The sequence below is a fragment of the Rhincodon typus genome, chromosome 1 (assembly GCF_021869965.1).
Source record: "Rhincodon typus isolate 14 chromosome 1, sRhiTyp1.1, whole genome shotgun sequence".
Lineage (NCBI taxonomy): Eukaryota > Metazoa > Chordata > Chondrichthyes > Orectolobiformes > Rhincodontidae > Rhincodon > Rhincodon typus.
In genome coordinates, this window is record NC_063332.1 from 161,316,589 (window position 1) to 161,342,376 (window position 25,788).

Sequence of the window (25,788 nt, forward strand, 5' to 3'; positions counted from 1 at the left end):
GAGTATATTTTGGGCTAATGTTAGGGTTATGAGAATGGCTCATGAGAATGGTACTGGGATGAGTTATTTCAGTTATGAGGAATGAATGAAGAAACTAGACTATTTTCCTTGGAATGTAGAAGGCTAAGAGCAGATTTGATAGATGTCTTCAATATCATGAGGGGTCTGGACAAAATGGATGAGGAGAAATTGTTTTCATTTGTAAACGTACCTGTATCAAGAACTGAGAAACAGGTAAGAAAAAAAAACTTTTTCACACAGCGAGTAGATAGGATATGGGGGGCACTGCTTGGAAGTGTGGTGGAGGCAGGTTCGATTAAGGCACGTAAGAAGACACTGAATGATTATTGAAATGAAGACAATAAGCACCATTACGGGAACAAGTCAGGAGACTGGTACTGAGTTAAAATGCTCAGAGATCGAGTGCAGACACAATAGATTTCTGCAATAGAACAATTCTGTGATTCTAGGTAGGAATTACCAATTTTCACTGTTTCCCATATTGGACAATCAGGCAGGGGTCTTTATGCTAAAAGTGTGCTAATACAAAAGTTGGGTGAGGATTGGACTCATGGAATCCAAGAGGCTGCCATTAATTACTACAAATGATAATAAATGGACAGTAGTTGGGTTACATGATGAACAATGCCGCTTATAAGTGGAACCCAACAAAGAACCAATGCCTTCTGGAAGTGAAAATTAGAAAATAAGGAAACAAAAACTAGCGATGAAGCATTTTGATTTATTAAATCTTAAAAGCTATTTGCTTACCTTAGAATGTTTATTTACAATGATATTAAGGGCTACTGTGTTCAAAGATGAGCCATGTCTGGAGCAAAATACTTACTATTGTGATAGAGATATTTATTTTATTTCCCTGGAGGGAATGTAATGAGAACTGGAACTGCTAGGGCACGTTCTAGTTGATGAGATGTAGTGTTGAATGATGATTCTTTTGTGAATTGAACCTATCACAGCTGTTGCTTTTCATTACTTTGAACTTTTTATGCAAGCTGTGTCCTTTCCTGACTAAAACATAGATTAATAAATTATTTCTGCTGTATACAACGTGCTTTTAATATATTTTATTCACAGTAATTAAAAAGTATCTCTCCAGTTACACTGGCATTAATGAAGAATGGAAGTTAAAATCAACTTGCTGGTAATAGATTGTGACTCCTGTGAAGTGAGCCACAGTTGTTTATAATAATGGAAGTGTGAGTTGTCCACATCAGTTTCAGAATGCATAAAATCGGTTTGTCATTAAATTCGTAGCAGGATATGCAAAAGTATACTGTAGCTGTGACTGAATATGTCACGGAAGCACGTTTTTAAAGCAAGATTTTAAAATATTACAAAAAATATTATAGAAAATATATTAATGTCAGATTTTGAATGTAATGAAGGTGTCAAAATAGTTTGGATCATTAATAGATGTAGCATTTCGGTGGATTTTAGCATTGCTGACAAGGCAGTGGCATCTGCATTAGTCTTGCAAAAGTGATGGTCAGCCACGTTCTCAAAACATGCGGTCAATGCAGTATGCTCACAGTGTGGTTAGTTCCACAATTTCGACCCAATGACAGTAAGGGAATGACAATATATTTCCTGGTCAGAATGGTGAGTGATTTGGAGACTCTGATGCAGGGATTGATGTTCCCATATGCTTGCTGCCCTTGTCTTTCTTAGTAGTTGAGGTTTGGGGTTTTAGTAGTCTGGTGTTGCAAGGTTCTGTTGAACGAACCTTGGTGAATCACTGCAGTTAGTTTTGTAGATGGCACATATTAACAGCTACTGTGCAACACTAGTGGACAGATTGAATCTCTCAGGTGAGAGCTGAGATACTGAGAGACAGGATGCTATGTCTTGGATGGTGTCAAGTTTCTTAAGTGTTGTTGGAGTTATACTCACGCATGTGCTCTATCAAGTTCTGACTTAATCCCTTGCAGTGGTGAACAGAATTTGGGCAGTCAGAAGGTGGATTACTTGTTACAGAATTCCCAATCTCTGCCCTGCTTTGTAGCCACTGTAAATAGTCGATCCAGTTCAGTTTCTGATCAATGAGAATCCCCAGGATGTTGATGGTGGGCAATTCAGTGATGGTAATGTAGTTGAACATCAAGAAAAAATGGTTAGACAATCTCTTATTGGCTCTTTTGTGGTGCAAATATTACTTGCCATTTTTTAGTCCAAGCCTGAATGTTGTCCACATCTTGCAGCATTTGGGCATGGGCTGCTTCAGTATCAGAGTATTCCTGAACATGATATAATTGTCAGCAAATTACAAATTCTGACCTTATTGTGGAGGGAAGGTCAATGATGAAGCAGCTGAAGATGGTTGGTTCTAGGACATCTCCCTTAGGATCTCTTACAGCCATATCTTGGTGGTCAATCATTTCATACACAAGAATTATAGGCAACTCCCTTATGTTTGGTATTGACTCTAGCCAGCAGAGAATTTCCCCCTGATTCCCATTGACACTAGTTTTGCTGGAGTTCCTTGATGCCAGGTTCTGTCAAATGCTGCATTGATGTCAATGACAGTCAGTCCTCCTCCACCTTTGGAGTTCAGCTCTTCTGTTCAAATACGGATCAAGGCCGAAATGAGGTCTGGAGCTGAATGGGCCTGGAATGATCCAAACTGAGCTTGGCTGAGCAGGCTAATTTTTAGTAAGTGCTCCTTGATTGCACTGTCAGTGGCATCTTCTATCACTTTGCTGATGATTGAGAGTGAATTGATGCGGCATAATTGGCCAGGTTGAAATTTTCCTGCTTTGTTGTGGTGTAGATAACAATACCAAAATCACATTTTTTTTATTTATAAATTCACTGTGATTTAAAAAGAAAACCAGATTGCTCCATCTAAATTTCTGAGTTGAGGGCCTCCCGTTCTTCAACACATGGGTACCCTCACTCTAAGGGACAAGAGTAAGACCTTTTGAACAACTTTACAAAAGGTTCATACCTCCTGACTGTGAGTCATGGCACTTTGAGGCACCATGAACTGTGAGATTGGTAAAAGCCTGCCTAACTCCATACAATTGCAGGATCTAGAAGATGCCTAAGAGGAGTTGGCCAGGTTGGGAGTGCCGGGAATGGGCTCATGGCTCAAACCATCCTTCATTCCTGATCCACACTGGTGAAAATTGGGGTGCCAGAAATGTAGTCAGGAGTCTTGCAATGTCCATCTTGACGTATCCTCAACTGCTTGAAAATCCAGCCCAACATTTAGTTGTAACATTTGTACTTCGTATCAGTTCTAAATACAAGTAACACAGTTATCTTAATAACTTCAGAATATTGCTTTCAAATGAGAATGGTGATGGCTCGTTTATCAGGCAAACAATCTTCCCCTAGCCTCCTGTATTGAAACTAAACGCTGGAGATATTCCTGGTTGTGCTGTTATCATGTTTGTGAGACTATTCAATACAAGCTGTCCACCATACGGTTTAGATAGTAATTTTAGTTAATTACATACCATATCACACACAATTTTATCCTAGAGATTGTTGCAATGGAGAGTCTTATGCATATATTCATGTTTAATACATAAAATTTGATCTACAATGGTTGTGACAAAATGAAATGCATAATGTAACATGTTCATGCTACAGCTTTTAGTTTAGAATTCAATCCCTTTATATTGTTAGCCCCTTGCAGTATTGGTTGTCAACAGGAGAGAGAATCTGACATCTTGCATGGCAATAATAAGATTCAGATAGTACATCTTACCCAGCCCCGCAAAAGTTCATAAGACGTAATGCCTAGTGACCACCAGTCTACTGGATATGAATAGCCAGGGCCTCCTTCCAAAAATGTCTGAAAAAGCTCCGGAGCTAAGGAGAGATGAAGAGTAGACAAAATCAGCCACACATACTTACATACTGTAGTATAATGGATTGAATTGGTTAATGTCTGGGAGTAGCATATCTCATTAGAATGATGGAAGAGATCCATATGAGTGAAACATCTAATGCCTTAATATGTAATATACTAGTCATTGAAGAGCTCTTGTGGCATAGAGATGTCCTTTTGTCTCTTTCTTATGTTGTATTTCTGATGAGTGCAAGATTTTTCTGTCAATGGTCATATTAATAACTTTAAACTTACACTGGATAGTTTTATCAAATAAACTGCACTGCCTGCAACCGACTGGAATTCAATGACATGGTCCAGGAGGGATTGAACTAAAAGTCAAGAGAAAGTTTTAGACAACACTCGAGTACAAGGAAAAGCATATGTTGTAAAAATTTAATGTCTTACAGATACAGCATTTTTGCTTTTTACGTCGAAGAGCTTGTATATATCCTCAACTTATCAGGCAAGTAGAAGGAGGTAAGCAGGAAGTAAGGCAGAGTAATATCTTAGACCCAACCATCTTCAACTGCTTCATCAATGACCTTCACTTCATCATAAGGTCAGAAATGGGGATGTTTGCTGATGATTGCACAATGTTCAGTACTGTTTCTAACTCCGCAGATACTGAAGAAACCCATGTCCGAAGACAGTAAGACCTCGGCAGTATCCATCCAAATTGGGCTGACAAGTGGCAATTAACATTCATGCCTCATGAGGCAAGGTGCTAGTATGGATAGAAGATTGACTGTCTGGCAGAAATCAGACAGTGGGGATAAAGGGGTCTTTCTCAGGATAGCAGCCGGTGACAAGTGATGTTTCGCAAGGGTCACTGCTGGGACCACAACTTTTCACTTTGTACATTAATGATCTAGATGAAGGAACTGTGGGCATTCTGGCTACGTTTGCAGACGATACAAAGATAGGTGGAGGGACAGGTAGTAGTGAGGAGGTGGGGAGGCTGCAGAAGGAATTGGACAGGTTAGGAGAGTGGGCAGAGAAGTGGCAGATGGAGTACAATGTGGGAAAGTGTGAGGTCATGCACTTTGGTAAGAAGAATAAAAGCTTGGACTGTTTTCTAAATGGGGAGAAAATTCAGAATTCTGAAGTGCAAAGAGACTTGGGAGTTGTAGTCCAGGATTCTCTCGTGGTAAACTTGCAGGTTGAATCAGTAGTCAGGAAGGCAAATGCAATGTTGGCATTTATTTTGAGAGGACTTGAATAAAAAAGCAGGGATGTACTACTGAGGCTTTATAAGGCTCTGGTCAGTCCACATTTGGAGTATTGTGTGCAGTTTTGGGCCCCATATCTCAGGAAAGATGTACCGGCCCTGGAGCGGTCTCAGAGGAGGTTCACGAGAATGGTCCCAGGAATGGAAATCTTAACATATGAGGAATGTTTGAGGACTCTGGGACTATACTCATTGGAGTTTAGAAGGGGGGGTCTAATTGAAGCTTTCAGAATACTGAATGGCCTGGACAAAGTGGGTGTTAGGAAGATGCTTCCATTGGTAGGAGAGAATAGGACCTGAAGGCACAGCCTTAAAGTAAAGGGAAGACCTTTTAAAACGGAGATAAGGCGAAACTTCTTCAGCCAGAGAGCGGTGAATCTATGGAATTCACTGCCACAGAAGGCTGTGGAGGCCAGATCATTGAGTACATTTAAAACTGAGATAGATAGGTTCTTGATCATCAAGGGGATCAAGGGTTACAGGGAGAAAGCAGGAGAATGGGGTTGAGGAACTTATCAGTCATGATTGAATGGTGGAACAGACTCGATGGGTCGAATGGCCTAATTTCTGCTCCTATGTCTTATGGTCTTATAAGTATAAGGTGAAGCCTACTTCCAACAAGAGTGAATCTAACTATCACCTTTTACATTCACTGACATCACCATGGTTGAATCCCCCCACTACAACATCCTGGGGGTTATCCTTGACCAGAAACTGAACTGAACTGGCCATATAAGGTTAGGGAGAATGTAGTGAGTTACTCAACTCCTGATTCCCCAAAGCCAGTCTTCAATTACAAAGCACAAGTGTGATGGAATAATCCCTGCTTGCTTGGCCAAGTGAAACTCCAAAAAAACTCAGGAAGCTTGACACCATTCAGAACAAAGCAGCCTGCTTGATTGACACCATATTCACAATACTAAGTTCTTCTGCACTGACACTCAGTAGCAGCAGTGTGTACCATCTAGAAGATGCAGTGCAGAAACTCATCAAGGCTCCTTAGACAATATCTTCCAAGCCTATGACTACCACTAGGTAGAAGGACAAGGGCAGCAGATACACAGGAATACCACCGGCAAATTCCCCATGTAAGCCATTCACCTTTCTGAGCTGGAAATGTTTTGTTTTTCCTTCACTATGGGCCAAATTCTGGAACTCCGTCCCTTACAGCTTTATGAGTATACCCAGACCAAACGGACCACAGTGGTTCATGAATGCAGCTCGACATCACGTTCTCAAGGGCAATTAAGGAGGGTAGGGCAACTATGTTACAAAAACATACTGAAAGGTTCGGTCAGTGGACTAAGATGGAATACGTTGTGGAAAGATATGAAATCGTTCAATTATTGAGGAAAATTTAAAAAGCATATTATCTAAATGTTAAGAGATTTCAGACCTCTGAGATGCAAATTAATTTGGGCATCCTCATGAATAAATCACAAAAACACATACTATGCAGGTGCAGCAAGTAATTAGGAAAGATAATAGAATATTATCACTTATCACAAGGGGAATTAAAAATAAAAGATTATGTTTCAATTATACTGGTCACCTCATTAAGGGAAGTTGTAAATGCATTGGAAGCAGTTGACAGAAAGTTAACTAGAAAGCTGGAATAGATGGGTTATCTCATGATACTATGTTGGACAAACTAGGCTTGAAGATACTTGAAGTAGAGGCATGTGGTCTGGAGTTCACAGGAACAACAGGGAACTAGATTTAAACATATAAACTCCTGAAGGGTCTTGAAAGGTTTGATGTGGAGAGAATATTTCCTCATGAGAGAATGTAGAACTAGAGGTCTCTTTAAAAATCAGGGTCTCCCATCCATAACAGAGATGATGTGATGATCAGTAGTGTGCCAAAAATTGAGACTGCAATTTAAATCCTGCAGCCTAACTTTCTGAACCAGAATCTGTATTCTGGTTGCTTATGGCTCCTATTGGTAATACTGTTATTATTTTCATCTTCAACCATTAGCTGCAGCTGTTCATGTAAAGCCAGAACAGAAACTGAAAATTTGTCGGAAGATATAAGTTACCTTAGGAGCTGGAACTGAAAGTGTGTTGCAACATAACAATTTACAATAGCCAAGAATTAGCTGCAAACTATAATTACAAACTTCTATGGTTGAAGACAACCCAGCGTCAGCCTGGATTTTATCAATTATTTTGTCAAGAAGATCATAAATGTGTTGCATTTATCTGCAGCATTAATGAACAATCAAAGCTTTCACTGACGGGGGCACAATCTACCTTGTATGATTGTAAGTGTTTTATGACTGATGATGAATTAACAGAGTTTGGCTGGTTACTTAAACAGATGCTAGCAGGCTTCTGTTACAATGTTGGTGTGACCTGAAAAGAAGTTTGAAGATTTGATTGCTTACAAACAAGAAATAAAACAAAATTGAATACTGTGGCCTTCTGGAGTTTATTTTCATTTTCAGTTAGGGATGGAATTTCTCATAGTCTTACCCAGCTAGTATTTTAAATGGGATGCAAATTCATTCTAATTAGATTTTGGTTTCAAACTTGGTTTCCTTAAGATTTTACTCGTCAATCAAATGCCTGATAATGACAAGAAACATCCAATATGAAATATAAAAGGCATGCACTTGCCTTATGACTATGTGGTTCTATGCCAGTAATGATGGATGCTTTACAAAATATACCAGAAAGTAAAAGACTGTCATTATGATTTATGCATGCTTCAAATGTTGCATAATGAGGATCGATGAACAGTAATTAATAGTCAACTAACAGTCTTTCGAATGGTGTGTCCGCACAGGCTCAGTGGTACAAGTGCAATATAATTGAGTCAAAATTGATTTCGGGAAGATTTTGAGAGTGCTCCAAAAAAGGCCTCCATTGCTGTAATTGCTCAGTTGGCAAAGAGCTCGTGTTTTGCAAAAGTGACTAAGAAGTACATAGGTTTGACCCTTAGCCGGTACTGAGTTAGTTAATCTTAGTGATGGCTGCATTGGAGGCTTGGTAATTAGTCTCAGCATCTCTAAGTTAAGGAATAAAACAAACATTCAAGATTCCCATCTCTTTAACAGAAAATTCATGTGCACATGTACCATGGGCTGGATTGACAGTAGGTAATAATGGTCATTTGAAAAGCTAGTGCAGACACGATGGGCCTAATGGCCTTCTGCTCCATAACTCTTCTGTGATTCCTCTTCAAAGTGGAAGCTCTATGAATCTGTTCCAATCCAAACTCATTTTCTCAGGCTGACAGGAGAGCCTGAGGATCAGCAAGATTATATTGGTGAAAATGAATAAGCTTAAAATCAGTTGCTTTATTTCACACTTCTGCTAACATAACCTAATTGATACAAAATAAAGTGTTAATTATCAATAAATTAATTATGATTGTATTGCTATAATATTATAAAATTAATTATGGAATCTCAACAAAACTAAATAAGGGTATTTGTTATTATTTTGTGACTTCCCATGTGGAAACTGCACTTCTTGATTATAAAATGTGCAAACCTTATCAGAAATACACAACATAACTTACCCTACATTCAACATTATGGTCACTAGTTAATACCTCTGATATGTTATGTGTTACATGTTTGATTAATTTAGCTGCCAGAAATTACTGAACCTTTATTCAATTTTTAAAAATAAGTAATTCATTACTGATTAAGGAACTATACACACCTTTACAGAAGTGTGAATAAGCTTTACAGAAACCACAATAATTCCCTCATGTCTGTCTCTCAAATGATTTCTTACTCCATCACAGGGTAATATATCTGCATGTTGTCTTAGACATTAACCTTTTCAAACCTGTATGATACATCTCCCCTAAAGTTGTCCTCTCTTTTTTAAATATAATCACTCTCACTCTCCTCCCAAGTTTCTGGTATCACAGCTTCCATCTGTCAGGAGGCTTCACAACTCTCCCTCATCATATTTTTGTCTCTGACTCAGAAGATCAGTAGTGCAATGGCTTGAAGGCTTATTCAAAATCACAGTAAATTGTTTGCCAAAGTGATGTTACAAGTTACTTATATTTCGGAATAGTTGGTATGGCAATCGAATGACAAATTTCAATAATTATTACCTTTTGGAAATCAGAGATGGAACAGAATCAAGGCTAAGCATAGTCTTTTTGTGGAGAATGATACTGAATTCAATTTACCATAGCAAACGCAACAATAGGGCAACAGGAAAAGAAAACTGTAAATCAGAGAAATATTCGTAGGTTGTAAAATGTTCAAAATTTAAATTTTAGAATGATGAGAAATTTGAGGAAAGGAATTGCAATTATATAGATAAGAGCATCCTCTGAAAAATCAGTATTTTGCTGAAAATTTGATGAAAGCAAAACTCATTTAAAATATCGTTTTGATACATTTGCATAGAACAAAGCAGCAGTGGAATACATTACTGCCAGATTGTCAAGAGGGTAAACCAACCGTGGAGACACTGCCAAATGCACAAGTCACTATTCAGCACATGCCCAGTCAATCAAAATTGATTAGTTTTGCATCCACTAATAATGTGAAATTATTCAATTTCTTCTCTTTTTTCACAAGTAATGAACATATTTACATGCAAAGGCAAACACTGCTGAAGTTCATTGATTAGCTTTTTAATGAACAATTAACTATTCTATTTCTTCCCTTCATGCAATCTTGCTCAGAGCATTTTTATAATCAAGAGTCTCAAACATCAAGAAAGTTTCCAATACCTATTTGCATTACATCAATGTTTTGAAATTCCATGTCTGAACCAAAGGTGGAGACCTGATTTTAATCCAATTCCATTGCTAAAAACTAGAGGACCAATAGTTATCCATTCGGAACTGTCTGTAGTTTCACTTATCAGACAATTACATTGCCAGCCTAAGTAATAGCAAAGTCGTCATAGTCCCAGAGGGTTGCTGTCCTTGAGAGAGAGAGAGAGAGAGAGAATTGACTAGTGGTGAGTTTAACCTGAGTGTCACCATGCCTCAGGCAAGGGATAAGATTGAGAAAGTGGGAGCTCACGGTAACTTCAGCTAGTGCAGGAATTGAACCCATCATTGTTGGTATCATTCTACATCACAAACCACCCAACCAAGCCAACCAACCCTCTCCTAAAACAGGTAGGTGGCTGGATAGATTTATGTAGAATGTGTTATTGTCATCTATTATCATAGCAGTATTTTTAACCTGGGTCAGAGCAGGAAGCTGTAGGTTGACCTTTGGCAGGAATGATCAAGGAGGTAAGTTGAAAACTTGCCTTTGTCACTCTGAAAGGAGAAGGAATGCTCTCAGCCAGTGACTCATTAAGTTTTATTTGGATTCTAGCTGTAATTGCAGATCAGCTTCAAATTTGCCACAATACAGCATCACATCATTGATCATGTCCTGTGCTGCTAGTTCTAAAAGGAGTTTATCTATTAGTTAGTAAAAATCAGGAAATCAGTATCAGCTCTCCAAGCTTGCTGTTTCATATTTGAGCTATCTGCATTGTTTTAAAAGAACGTCAATTATCACTACCATTCTGTCATTATTTCAAAAATAACTAGGGTATGTGACATGTGGGATATTGTGGAGTCCATCCCAACTTGCTCAGGCAATGAAAGTGTGTTTTAATGACCCCAGTTGTGTTCTTGACAACCAGTGTTGTAAATGTCCAGCCTTGTTTTAGCACTCCTAGCTGCTGTTTGGGCCATTCCTGATGAGGTAATTATCCACTGGAGAAGGTGATCAGCTTTTTACATTGAGGTCAATCTGTTCTGTTACATTTCTACCCTGGAGTAGTAGGGAACAGCCATGTTTTAAATGCTGAAAGCATTGTGACCACTACCAGCAGACCTAGCATTGACATATTGTTAGAAAGTACATTGAGGGAGAGGAAGTCCTTCGAATTTATTCTATAATAGTTGTGAGGGATTACAGTAAAAGGTTTTAATATATGGTCAGTGACAATAATTGGACTCTGGACTTTGGGAAGTCAATAAACTCCATAAATAAAAAAAAGACTGCTTATTTCTATCATCCTGATACCTTGTTGAAATTCCAGAAGTAAGAACCTTGATCAATTTGTGGCATTTTGCATGATGGTAGATATTACACAGCTGCCTTGTGGCTGCCTAATATCATCATACTATTGGATTATAATCAATACACATCACTGAAACAGGATATTTAGCCCAAACAGTCCACTCAAAACTGCTCCCAACTTCTCTTTTCTGTATCAATTATTGTAACTATCAAAAAAACCCTTCTCCCTCATATGCTTGTTTAATTTCCCCTTAAGTACATCTATTCTACTTGCTTTGACCACAGTGGTAGTGAGTTCCCCATTCTTACCATTCTTTAGGAATAGAGGTCCCTCCTGAATTCTCTGTTGGATTTCTTGATCACGATTGTATATTTCCACAAAAAGAAACATTCAACTATCAAAGCCATTCATAATATTGAAGACTTTGCACTCAGCCTTCAATTTTCAGGAGAGATGAGACCCAGCCTGTCAATCCTTTCCTATATATACCTAATGAGTGCAGTGGTTACATTCATAGACATAGAGAGAACCATGTGTACATATGATCATGCCTGCAGGTCCTTATATATATGCATGTCAGATCTGCCTTGCTAGACCATAAGAAATGGGAACAGGACTAGACTGATTCACCTCTCAAGCTCCACCATTCAATAGGACCATGGCTGATCCAATATTCTTCATATCCACTTTCCTGTTTTCCCTGTAACCCTTGATTCCCCTACTAACAAAGAATTTAACTATCTCAGTTTTAAGTATGTACATGGCATCTGCCCCTATAGCTCTCTAAGGCATGGAGCTCCAAAGACTCTCAATCATCTGGGAGAAGAAATTCCTCCTCGTCTCAGTTTTAACTTGGCACCCCTTTATTCACAGACAATGCCCTCTGGTTCTAGACTCTCCCACAAGTGGAAACAGCCTCTCTGTATTTACCTTCGCAAGCCCCTTAAGAATCTATATGTTTCAATGAGATCACCTCTCATTCTTCTAAATTCCAATTAGTAGTGTCCCAACCTGTTTCATCAGGGAGCCCTATCAAAACTGAAATCAATGGGTATCAGGGCAAACTGTTTCCTGGTTGGAGTCATCCCTGGCAAATAGGAAGATGGTTGTCATTGATGGAAGTCAGTTGTCTCAGCTCCAAGACGTCTGCAGAAGTTCATCAGGGTAGTGTCCTAGGCCCAACCATGTCCAGCTGTTTCATCAATAATTTTCCCTCCATCATAAGGTCAGAAGTGGGGATATTCGCTGGTGATTACACAATGTTCAGCACCATGCACAGCTCCTCAAATACTGAAGCAGTGCGTGTTCAATTGCAACAAGATGTGGACAATACTCAGGCTTGGACTGACACGTGGCAATTAACATTCACATCACACAAGTATCAGGCTGTGACCATCACCAATAAGAGACAATCTAACCACCACCCCTTGACATTCAATGGTGTTACCATCACTGAATCCCCCACTATCAACATCTTGAGTGTTACTATTGACTAGAAACTCAACTGGACTCGCCACATAAACACAGTAGCTACGAGAGCAGGTCAGAGGCTACAAATACTGTGATGAGTAACTCACCTCCTGATGCCCCAAAGCCTGTCCATCATCTACAAGGCACAAGTCAGGAGTGTGATGGAATACTTCTCACTTGCCTGGAAGGTGCAGCTCCAATAACAATCAATAAGCTTGATACTATCCAGGACAAAGCAGCCTGGTAGATTGGCATTACATCTACAAGCATGCACTCCCTCCACCTCCTCAGTAGCAGCAGTGTGTACTATCTACAAGATGTACTGCAGAAATTCACAAAAGATCCTCAGATAGCACCTTCAAACCCACGACCACTTCCAGCTAGAAGGACAAGGGCAGCAGATTCATGAGAACACCACCATCTGCAAGTTCCCCTCCAAACCACTTGCCATCTTGACTTGGAAATATATTGTCATTCCTTCACTGTCGCTGGGTCAAAATCCTGGAATATCCTCCCTAACAGCATTGTGGGTCAACCACAGCAGGTGGACTGCAATGGTTCAAGAAGGCAGCTCACCACCACCATCTCAAGGGCAACGAGGGACAGGCAATAAATGCTGACCAATGACGCTCACATCCCACAGAAATGGATTTTAAAAAAGCAAAGTTGTTGTCATATGTACCTTTTTCAATTTGATTTACATAATTAACATGAAGATTAAAGTCACCCATAATTATTGTTGTATTCTTTTTATGTGCTCCTATTATTTGTTGACTTAGAGTCTTTCCTACTGAGTGCCTCTTGTTTGAGGGTCTGTGCACTACTCCTATCAATATATCCTTTCCGGTGCCATTTTTTACCTCCACTCACATGGACTCTACATCATCCAAGCCGAAAGCATCGCCCACAATGGTGCTCATTTCATTTCTTATTAACAGTGCTACCCATGATATTTCTATCATTTCTGTCTTTCCAAAAGATCAACTAACCATGAATGTGAAGTTGACAGTTTAGATCTCCTTGTAACCATGCATCCATCTTGGCTATGAGTTCTTATTTATTTGCCTCAATCTGCATCATCAGCTCATCTACCTTATTCTGAATGCTTTGTGCATTAATATACAAAGCCTTAAGGTTTGTTCTGTTACCAAATTTCTGTACGCTTTTATGGTTCCTTGGCGCAAAATGACATTCACACATTCTGTCCCAAATAAATCCTGTCCACATACCCATGACATTACTAAGATCACTTAACTTGTTTTCTATAATATCATCTGATTCAGCCCGTTCCTAATATTTTCTGCTAGACTTTACTGTTTGAATACAATGTTGGCTAACCTCCACATTTGACATTCTGTGAACTTGAGGTCATCCCAAAACACCAAATGGCATTTATCCATCCTCCCTGTGTTTGCTGACCCATGCTGGTGCCCAGTTAACCAATATCTCAATTTTAAAATTCTAATCATTCCTTTCGAAGCCCTCCACAGCACCTCCCTATCTCTATCATGTCCTCCAGCCCTACAACCAATGGTAATATCTGTATCCTTTAATTCCAGCCTAACATAGAAATAAAGAAGATAGGATCAGGAAGAAGCCATTTGCCCCTTCGAGCCTGCTGCACCATTCTTCACAATCATGGCTGATCATCCAACTCAATAGCCTAATCCTGCTTTCTCCCTATAACCTTTGACCTCATTCACCCCAAGTGCTGTATCCAGCCACCTCTTGAATACATTCCATGTTTTGGCATCAACTACTTCCTGTGGTAATGAATTCCACAGGCTCACCACTCTTTGGGTGAAAAAATGTCTCCTCAACTCCGTCCTAAATCATCTACCCTGAATCTTCGTAGTGTGACCCCTAATTCTGGACACACCCACCATCGGGAACATCCTCTCTGCGTCTACCCTGTCCAGTCCTGTTAGAATTTTATAAGTCTTTATGAGATTCCCCCCTCATTCATCTGAACTCTAGCAAAAACAATCCCAGCCTAGTCAATCTCTCCTCATATGTTAGACCAACTATCCTCAGAATCAGCCTGGTAAACATTCGCTGCACTCCCTCAAGACCAAGAGCATCCTTCCTCAGAAAAGGAGAACAAAACTGCACGTAATATTCCAAGACAACAAGGTGCAGGGCTGGATGAACACAGCAGGCCAAGCAGCATCATAGGAGCAGAAAGGCTGACGTTTCGGGCCTAGACCCTTCATCAGAAAAGGGGGAGGGGAAGGGGGTTTTGAAATAAATAGGGAGAGAGTGGGAGGCGGATAGAAGAGGGATAGAGGAGAGGATAGGTGGAGAGGAAACAAACAGGTCGAAGAGGCGGGGATGGGGCCAGGAAAGGTGAGTGTAGGTAGGGAGTTAGGAAGGGGATAGGTCAGTCCAGGGAGGACGGACAGGTCAAGGGGGCGGGATGAGGTTGGTCGGTAGGAGATGGAGGTGCGGCTTGAGGTGGGAGGAGGGGATAGGTGGGAGGAGGCAGGGACGAGCTGGACTGGTTTTGGGATGCGGTAGGGGGAGGGGAGATTTTGAAACTTGTGAAATCCACATTGATACCATTGGGCTGCAGGGTTCCCAAGCGGAATATGAGTTGCTGTTCCTGCAACCTTCGGGTGGCATCGTTGTGGCACTGCAGGAGGCCCAGGATGGACATGTCGTCTGAGGAATGGGAGGGGGAGTTGAAATGGTTCGCGACTGGGAGGTGCAGTTGTTTATTGCGAACCGAGCGTAAGTGTTCTGCAAAGCGGTCCCCGAGTCTCTGCTTGGTTTCCCCGATGTAGAGGAAGCCACACCGGGTACAGCGGATGCAGTATACCACATTGGCAGATGTGCAGGTGAACATCTGCTTGATGTGGAAAGTCTTCTTGGGGCCTGGGATGGGGGTGAGGGAGGAGGTATGGGGGCAGGTGTAGCACTTCCTGCGGTTGCAGGGAAAAGTGCCGGGTGTGGTGGAGCTGGAGGGGAGTGTGGAGCGGACAAGGGAGTCACGGAGAGAGTTGTCCCTCCGGAAAGCAGATAAGGGTGGGGAGGGAAAGATGTCTTTGGTGGTGGGGTCGGATTGCAGATGGCGGAAGTGTCGGAGGATGATGCGTTGGATCCGGAGGTTGGTGGGGTGGTACGTGAGGATGAGGGGGATTCTTTTTTGGTTCTTATTGCGTGGACGGGGTGTGAGGGATGAGGTGCGGGAGATGTGGGAGACACGGTTGAGGGCGTTCTCGACCACCGAGGAGGGGAAGTTACCGGCCTTGAAAAACGAGGACAACTGAGATGTACGGGAGTGGAATGCCTCATCCTGGGAGCAGATGCGGCGGAGGCAAAGGAATTGGGAATAGGGGATAGCATTTTTGCAGGAAGGTGGGTGGGAGGAGGAGTATTCTAGGTAGCTGTGGGAGTCGGTGGACTTGAAATGAATATCGGTTTCTAGGTGGTTGCCCGATATGGAGACAGAGAGGTCCAGGAAGGGGAGAGAGGTGTTAGAGATGGTCCAGGTAAACTTAAGGTTGGGGTGGAAGGTGTTAGTGAAGTGTATGAACTGTTCGAGCTCCTCGTGGGAGCACGAGGCGGCGCTGATACAGTCATCAATGTAACGGAGGAAGAGGTGGGGTTTAGGGCCGGTGTAGGTACGGAAGAGGTATTGTTCCACGTAACCTACAAAGAGGCAGGCGTAGCTTGGGCCCATGCGGGTCCCCATGGCTACCCCCTTTGTCTGTAGGAAGTGGGAGGAATTGAAAGAGAAGTTGTTGAGTGTGAGGACGAGTTCGGCTAAGTGGTTGAGGGTATCAGTGGAGGGGGACTGGTCGGGCCTGCGGGACAGGAAGAAGCGGAGGGCCTTAAGGCCATCTGCATGGGGAATGCAGGTGTAGAGGGACTGGACGTCCATGGTAAAGATGAGGTGTTGGGGACCGGGGAATTGGAAGTTCTGGAGGAGGTGGAGGGCATGGGTGGTGTCACGGACATAGGTAGGGAGTTCCTGGACCAAGGCGGAGCAAATGGAGTCTAGATAGTTGGAGATCAGTTCAGTGGGGCAGGAGTAGGCGGAGACAATGGGTCGACCAGGGCATTCAGGTTTGTGGATTTTGGGAAGGAGATAGAAGCGGGCAGTGCGGGTTTGGGGAACGATGAGGTTGGAGGCCGTGGGTGGGAGGTCACCTGAGGTGATGAGGTTGTGGATGGTTTGCGAGATGATGGTTTGGTGCTCAGGGGTGGGGTCATGATCAAGGGGGCGGTAGGAGGAGGTGTCGGAGAGTTGGCGTCTGGCCTCGGCGATGTAGAGGTCAGTGCGCCATACTACAACTGCGCCTCCCTTGTCTGCGGGTTTTATGGTGAAGTTGGGATTGGAGCGGAGGGCTGCACGTTCTGCGGGGGAGAGGTTGGAGTGGGTGAGAGGGGTGGAGAGGTTGTGGCGATTGATGTCTCGACGGCAGTTGGAGATGAAGAGGTCGAGGGAGGGTAGGTGGTCTCACCAAGGCCCTGTATAACTGCAACAACACATCTTCGTTCCTGTACTCAAAACCTCTCGCAATGAAGGCCAACATACCATTTGCCTTCTTTACCGCCTGCTGCACCTGCATGCTTACCTTAAGTGACAGGTGCTCAAGGACACCCAGGTCCTGCTGCACACTCCCCTCTCCCAGTTTACAGCCATTCAGGTAGTAATCTGCCTTCTTGTTTTTGCTTCCAAAGTGAATAACCTCACATTTATCCAAATTGTACTGCACCTGCCATTGATTTGCCCCTCACCCAACCTGTCCAGATCATGCTGAAAGATCTCTGCATCCTCGTCACAGTTCGCCCTCCCACCCAACTTGGTATCATCTGCAAACTTGGGGGTGTTAAATTTTGTTCCCTCATTCAAATCATTAATATATACTGTGAATATCTGGGGTCCCAGCACTGATCCCTGTGGCACCCCACTAGTTACCGCCTGCCAATTTGAAAAGGACTCATTAATTCCTACTCTTTGTTTGCTCTCTGCCAACCAGTTTCCTATCCATCTCAATACACTTCCCCCAATCCCATGTGCTTTAATCTCTTACGTGGGACTTTGTCAAATGCTTTCTGAAAGTCCAAATATATACATCGACTGGCTCCCCCTTGCAACTGTACTCGTTACATTTTCACAGAATTCCAACAGATTTGTCAAGCATGATTTTCCTTTCATAAATCCATGCTGACTCTGTCTGATCCTGCCACTGCTTTCTAAATGCTCTTCTATAAAAACCTTGACAATGGATTCGGGAAATTTTCCCCATTACTAATATTGGGCTCACCAGTCTATAATTCTCTGTTTTCTCTCTACCTCCCTTTTTGAATATTGGAGTGACATTAGCCATCTTCCAATCTGCAGGGACTGTTCCAGAGTCTATAGAATCCTGGAAGATGACCACCAATGCATCCACTATTTCTAAAGCTACTTCCTTAAATACTCTGGGATATAGATTATCAGGCCCTGGGGATTTATTGGCCTTCAATCCCAACAATTTACCCAGCACCATTTCTCTACTAATATTAATATCCCTCGGTTCTTTCTTCTCACTAAATCATGCAACCTCCAACAATTCTGGTATCTGTTTTGTGTCATCTTTTGTGAAGGCAGAACCAAAGTATGTATTCAATTCCTTGGCCATTTCTTTGTCCCCTATTATACATTCCCCTGTTTCTGTCTGTAGGGACCTACATTTGTCCTTACCAATCTTTTTCTCTTCTCGTACCTTTCAGAAACTCTTAGCGTGAGTCTTTATGTTCCTTGCAAGCTTACTTTCTTACTCTATTTTCCCCTTCTTAATCAATCCCTTGGTCTTTCCTTGCTGAATTCTAAACTGCTCCCAATTCTTAGATTTATTATTTTTCTTGGCCAATCTGTATGCTACTTCCTTGGATCAGATTCTATCTCCTATTTTCTTTGTAACCCATGGATTGGCCCTCTTACCCATTTTGCTTTTGCAACAAATAGGAATAAACAGTTGTTGCAGTTTCCCCATGCATTCCTTGAATGTTTGCCATCGCCTATCAACTGTCGTCCCTTTAAGTAATTCTCCCCAATCTATCAGGCCAACTCACACCTCATTTCCTCATAGTTTACTTTATTTAGGTTCAGCACCCTAGTCTCCGAATCAACAATCTCACTCTCCATCGTGACAAAAAATTCTATCATGTTATGGTCGCTCTTCCCCGAGGGGTCTTGCACAGCTAGATTGGCAATGATTCACTTCTCATTAGACAGCACCTAATCTAAGATGGTCTGCGCTCTAGTTGGTTCCTCCACATATTGGTCAAGAAAACCATCCTGTATACCCTCCAGGAATTCCTTCTCAATGGCATTGTGGCTAATTTGATTTGCCCAATCTATGTGCAGATGAAAATCACCCGTGATCACCGATATTCCCATATCATCTACATCTCTAACTTTCTGTTTAATGCCATTCTCGAATTCACCACTGCAATTCACCAGACAACTAATGTTTTTTGCCCCTTGGTATTTCCCAACTCTACCCATACAGACTCCACATTGTCAGAGCTAATATCCTTTCTCACTATTGTGTTAATTTCCTCTTTAACCAGTAATGCCACCCCGTCACTTTTTCCTTTTTGCCTGTCCTTCCTAAATACTGAATATGCTGGGACATTCAGTTCACATCCCTGGTCACCCTGTAGCCATGTCTCTGTAATCCCAATTATATCGTACCCGTTTACATCTATCTGTGCAATTAGTTCATCCACTTTATTGCAGATGCTCTGCACATTAAGGAACAAATTCTTTAAGCTTGCCCTTTTAACAGTGTTTGTCTCCTCCTTATTTTTCTCAATAGCTCTGTTTGAATCTTGTCCTTGATTTCTTAGCGTATCACTTTTCTTATTCTCTCTTTTAGCTTTTGTTTTTGTCCTTGCTGCCTTCTTCTCTGACTCTTTACATAGGCTCCCATCCTCCTGGCATGTTAGTTTAAATCCTCCCCAACCGCTCTAGCAAACTCTACCCCAGGACATCAGTCCCAGTCCTGCCCAGGTGTAACCCGTCCAATTTGTACAGGCTCCATGTCCCTCAGAACCAGTTGCAATGCCCCAGAAATCTGAGATCCTCCCGCTGATACCATCTTTGCAGCCACGTATTCATCAGTATATTTCATCATTTCTCCTCTGACCAGCATGTGGCACTGGTAGTAACTCTGAGATCACTACCTTTGAGGTCCAATTTCTTAACTTTCTTCCTAGCTCTCTGTATTGGCTTTTAGGATCTCATCCCATTTTTTTCTATGTCATTTGTACCGATGTGTCCCACAACCACTGGCTGTTCACCCTCCCACTTCAGAATGTCTTTTACCGCTCCAAGATTTCCTTGAATCTCGAACCAGGGAGGCAACATACCATCCTGGATCCTTGTTTGCGGCCACAGAAGCACCTGTCAATTCCCCTTACAACTGAGTTCCCTATGATTGTTGCCCTGGCACTTTTTACCCCTCCCCTCTGTCCCTTGACAACACTTCCTCCTCAAACCCCTGTTTGGTAGTGGTGACTGCACCAATGCAAATCTTCACCCCAACCTTCAATCAGTGTCATCACCGCCCTCTGCTTGACACTTGTCTTCACTCAAACGCGAAGGGTTTCATGCTGAGGTCCTCCTTCTGCTGGTGGTGACTGTGTCGATGCAAATTTTCCCCCCAACCGCCAATCAGCATTGTGGCTGCCCTCTGCTGGACATTCGTCTTCACTCAAACTCAGATTGCTCCATCATTGTTTGCCATGCCTTCATCTGCCCATACATCTAATCTTTGGCATTGTCTCTTTAACCTTCTCTGTCTCTCTATAGAAACAGAAGATGTAGGAGTAAGAGTAAGCCATCTGACCATTCCAGCACGCTCCACCATTCAATAAGATCATGACCGGATGTGTTCTCAACTCCATTATTCTGTATGTCCACCTCCCTACACACTGCCACAACCCTCAACTCTCTTGGCTATTAAAAATTTAACTCACTCAATCTTGAAGAGATTCAATGCCCCAATTTTTACTGGTTTCTGGGGAAGAAAATTCCACATATAAAGAACTCATAGGAATATAAAAACCCTCTGATATCGATTTTAAAAGTGATAACTCTTATTCTTAAACTGTATCTCCATATTCTAGTTTTCCCCAAAGAGGAAAGGTCTTTTTGGTATCCACTTTCTCAAGTCCTGCCAGGATGTCATTTATGTCAACACAACAATATCTCATTCCTCCAAACTTTTCTTTTAGTCATTCAAAGCGAGCTCTTTGATTTTAGTCATTTTCCTAATATCTTGTGTGACTCTGTGTCATTTTCAGTTTTATAAGACAGCTGTGTGGTGCTGTGGGATGCTTTGTTGTGTTAAAAACACAATATAAATACAAGTCAGTGGTCTTGTAAAGCAAAAAGAAGACCCTTCAAAAAAGAGGAAGCACTCACATTGAAGATGGATATTTGAAATGCCAATCACTAAAGATCTACATATATACAATGTTTGATAATATGTAGCGGCAGCCATGGTAACTGGTGCTGATCTCCATTGCTTGAGTATGCTAGCTTTAACATTCTAATGGTGTCATTTACAAAGAATGACCTCAAGAGATGCTCCGGACAGCTTGTCTGGAATATCAATTTTCTTTCACATTTTCAGAAGAAACTGTTTGCAACTGATATATCATTGCATCCAAGTGATTCAATTTTTAAAAAGAAATAATTTTTCAGATTATGAGTGTTACTGGCTAGATCAGCATTTAATGCCTATCCATTAAGATTGTAATGCTAAACCTCATTGTTAACACAGTCCATATGATGGAGGGCATTCTAGCATTTCCACCCAACAAAGGTGAAGTGGCAATCTCTAACTATGGGGAGGTGGTGGTTTTGTGGTATTAAACCTTACAGGTCCATATGAATGTTGTGGGCACGTGTGTCCAAATCCCAACATGGTAGCTGGTGGTCTTTAAATTCAATTACTAAAATCTGGAATTGAAAGCTGATCTCAGTGGTGGTAACCATCAGCAATTGTCACAAAATTCCATCTGGTTCACTAATGTCCGCTTGGGAAGGTAATCTGCCACCCTCACCTGGTCTAGCCTACAGGTGCATCTAGAACCACAACAATGTGATTAACTAGTAACTGCCCTCCAAATTGGCCTTCGCAGGCCATGGAAATTAGGGATGGGCAACCAGTTTCATGTCAGTGATGCCCACATTGCATAAAAGAATAAAGGTTAAAAATGGCAAGACATTGTGTGAAAATCTGGAGATGACAATATTCCTATGTACTTCCTGCTCTTGCCGTTTTAAATAGTGGAGGTCAAGTGTTTGGGAAGTGCTAAGAAGACCTTGGCGTATTGCTGCAATGGAATCTATTGCCATGGTGGAGGCATTTATAATACTGCTAATTTGATGGGGTGGAAATTAAAATAATTGACTTGCACGAACAGTGCCGTGCACTAGAAATGGAGGCCTTAACTTAAAATTAAATCTCGGACCTCATGTTGATGTTTGCAGCAAGATGCTGATGGTTGTAGCAACTCCAGTCACTGTGGCACCAATATAGACCACTTGCTTCACCCATAATGATCCACAGTAGTTCTGTAAAACTGGGAAGAACTCTTGTGTTCTCTTAGATCCACATGAAGGGAAACATATGGAATAAAGCCTAATATGTTTGCTGATACATCCAATATTCTTGTAAAAGACTACTGACTAAGTTGAAGAGTAATTATGATCTTCGCACCTCTAGGAGGATGAAATTTTGCACATGTTTATTAGCAAGTGATACACCCAGATGTAACAACTACTTCATATTGAGGTGGAGGGGGGGTTAGCAAAAACTAAAGTTACCTTAACCTCAAGATGATACCTAACTGCAGGCGCAGATAAGGTGGGGTATATTACGTCCCATAATGGATCATTGTCTGCACAAAATGATAGCAAGGACCATTTTCTCCTCCTGTCATCTCTGGAAGGAGGCAATTCCAGTTACATCTCGAGGAAACCAGCTGAGCTTTATGTAGTATATCTGAAAACTTTGTCAATGCTCAACTGAAAGCACACTGGCTTGGATATTTGCTATGATGGAAAGCCTCTCCCCCTCTGCAAAGGAGGTTAAAAATTGATCCCACCCACCGAACATTGCACATTTTGTGCTCCTACATTTTGTGCAATGCCCGTAGAAATCAGCAGCTGCCTATATCCATGTGATTTTAGTGACCCAGGCATCTGAAATGTGTGTTGTTTTGACCTGGTGCAGAAGTTCTTATGGCGCAGTGGTAGTGTCCCTACCTTTTGGCCAGAAAACCTGGGTTTAAATCCCACCTGCTCCAGAGGTGTGTCATAGCATCCCTGAACAGGTTGATATTTTAAAATCTTTAAAATAGTAGACCTAGCAATCGTTGATTATGAGTTTTAAATTCTCTGAAAGGGTTAAGATTTGCTTGAGTGCAAAAAGCAACTCCCTCTGTGTTGATTACATGAGGTTGGTGAGATTGTACTGAAACACATTGGGGGAGACAGAATTCAGGCTAGGTCCTCTCAGGGTCTTCGAATGTAATGTTGAGCCTTCTTTTTAATAACCTGCATTAAATTACGTCTTGTTTATTATATACAATTCTTCTCATTAGACCCTTGTACACACTAGACTACGCAAGCCCCTAGATAAACTAGAAACTCCTAAGTCCCAGATTGCTGCTGACACAATAGTAGGAGCAGGTCTGAACTTTGTTGATTCATTTGGACAGCCAGCGTACCTTATTGGAGAGGTATGGCACTCTTTTGAACATGGCCCTTGGACACCCTTGGGGAGAGGTCAAGTACCTTTAGGAAAAGATGGGGTGCCCCATAAGATTGTAGAAGTAGACATGAATGTGTGTAGAGATTGCACAAACTCAAACTGTGGAACTCTCTGAACTATCTAAATTGTCGAAAGGAATAGTCAAAGGTAACTGCCAAAACTGTCAAAAGGAACTGTGAGACTGTCAAGCCATTTAAAACTCCAGCCATTTAAATCTTTGAGATAAATGGTCAAGGGTCATATATTGGCGTGTATCAGAGATTCTGTGTTGGTGGAGGGGCCTAGACTAACAAGAGGTTAGTAGGAGTCACGGCGTTGTTTGGAGCTGCATACATTTATATGGAGGGAATGTAGGGACATGTGGGAAGCAATAAGATGGTATGGATTGGCATGGCAGGGGCATGGGAGTGTGTGCAGAGCTCAATGTTTGAAAGGTGATGGGTGAAGGATGTTTCATGCTTATTTTGCTTTTTATTAAACTTTACTGCAATTCTGGAGCATCAAGGTACACCTTTCGCCCTTTCCACCTCTACACCCAGCATCCTCCACACTTGCTCCATGATCATCCACCCCAGCTCTCAGAGAACCCCACTTCTTCAAACCATCTTCAGCTGCTTCAGCAATGAGCTTCCCTCCATCATAAGGTCAAAAGTGGGGGTGTTAGCCAACGATTGCACAATGTTCTGCACCATTCGTGACTCCACAGATACTGAAGCAGTCATGGTCAAATGCAACAAGGCCTGGACAATAAACAGGCTTGGGCTGACAAGTGGCAAGTAATATTTGCACCAGACTATTATCATCATCAATAAGAGATAATCTAACCACCAGCCTTGACATTCAGTGATGTTACAATCAATGAAGCCCCCACTATCAATATCCTGGGGGTTACCATTGACAAGAAACTCACCTGGATTCACCATATAAATGCAATGACTACAAGAGCAGTTCAAAGGCTAGGAATACTGTGGTGAGTAAATCATCTCCTGACTCCCTAAAGCCTGTCCAACATCTACAAAGCACAAGTCAGAGGTGTGATGAAATACTCCCCACTGGCCTGGATGGGTGCAGCTCTAACAACATTCAAGAAATGCAACACCATCCAGCACAAAGCAGCAACACTTGATTAGTACTACAGCGACAGGTATCCACTCCCTCCATCACTGATGTACGTACTATCTACAATATTGTACAGACAGCACCTTCCAAACACATGACCACTTCCTAGAAGGATAAGGGCAGCAGAAATGTGGGAACACCACCACTTGCAAGTTCCCCTCCAAGCCAATCCTAACTTGGAAACTTATCACCGTTCCTTTACTGTTGTTGGGTCAAATCCTGGAGTTCCCTCCCTAATGGCATTTTGGGTCAACCCACAGCAGGTGGGCTACAGCGGTTCAAGAAGGCAGCTCACCACCACCTTCTCAAGGAAACTAGGGACGGGCAATAATTGCTGACCAGCCAGCAATGCCCACATCCCACAAAAGAAGAAAAGAAAAATTCTTAGGTTACGCATCTGGTCCTAGATTCTCCCACAAGGGAACAGTCTTTTTTTTATCTATCCTGTTGAGAATGCTAAGAATCTTGTATGTTTCAATAAGATCATCTTTCATTCTTCTAAATTCCAATCAGTATCCCCTGACCTACTGAACCTCTCCACATTAGACAGTCCCTCCATACATAGTCTTTGCCTGGTGAACCTTCTCTGGACTGCCTCCAATGTCAATATATCTTTCTTTTGATAAAGGGCCCTAAAGTGTTCACAGTATTCCAGGTGTGGTCTGGATACTGCCTTGTATGGTTTTAGCAAAATCTTCCCACTTTTACACCCCATCCCATTTAAAATAAAGGCCACTTTCTATTGTCTTCTCTATTGAACTTGGATGATAGCATTTTGTGACTCATGCCTGAAGACTCCCAGATCCCACACTTCTATGGCTCTCTGCAGTCTTTCTCCATTAAAAGTAGTATTTAGCTCCTCTATTCTTCTATAACCTCATGTTTTCCCACATCATATTCTATCTGCCAAGTTTTTGCACACTTTCTTAACTTATCTATATCCCGCTCAGACTCTACGTAATCCTCACCACTTGCCTTCCCATCAATTTTTATGTTATCCACAAACTTGGCTATAGTACATTCACTTTCTGAATGCTGCCAGATCTGCTGAGTTTCTACTGCAATTTCTGTTTCTATTACAGAAGGAGGAGGAATCTGGATTGTGAATCAGAGCTCTGTTTGTGAATTTAGATTGGCCTGAGAATGCAAGGATCTTCAACTGGAAAAGGTTTGAATTTTCTTGTAAAGACATGGAGGAGTGATGCCATAATGCAGTCTATGTGATTTTCCAGCCATGATGCCACTGAGTGAGAATTATTTTCTGATCTAGGATATTTCCAGAATAGCTTGGGGATCTGCTTCAAACAAGAGTTTAATTAA

At 41.8% G+C, this 25,788-nt stretch overlaps 1 protein-coding gene across 1 annotated transcript in view; it reads right to left on the reverse strand.

The window, feature by feature from the left end:
• The window catches only part of LOC109927407 (serine/threonine-protein kinase 32B-like), a 169,442-nt gene that overhangs the window by 33,720 nt on the left and 109,934 nt on the right, over positions 1-25,788 (reverse strand). The window contains exon 5 of the mRNA XM_020527421.2: positions 3,734-3,837. Coding sequence (XP_020383010.1) covers positions 3,734-3,837 — 104 coding nt within the window. The remainder of the gene's footprint in view (positions 1-3,733; positions 3,838-25,788) is intronic.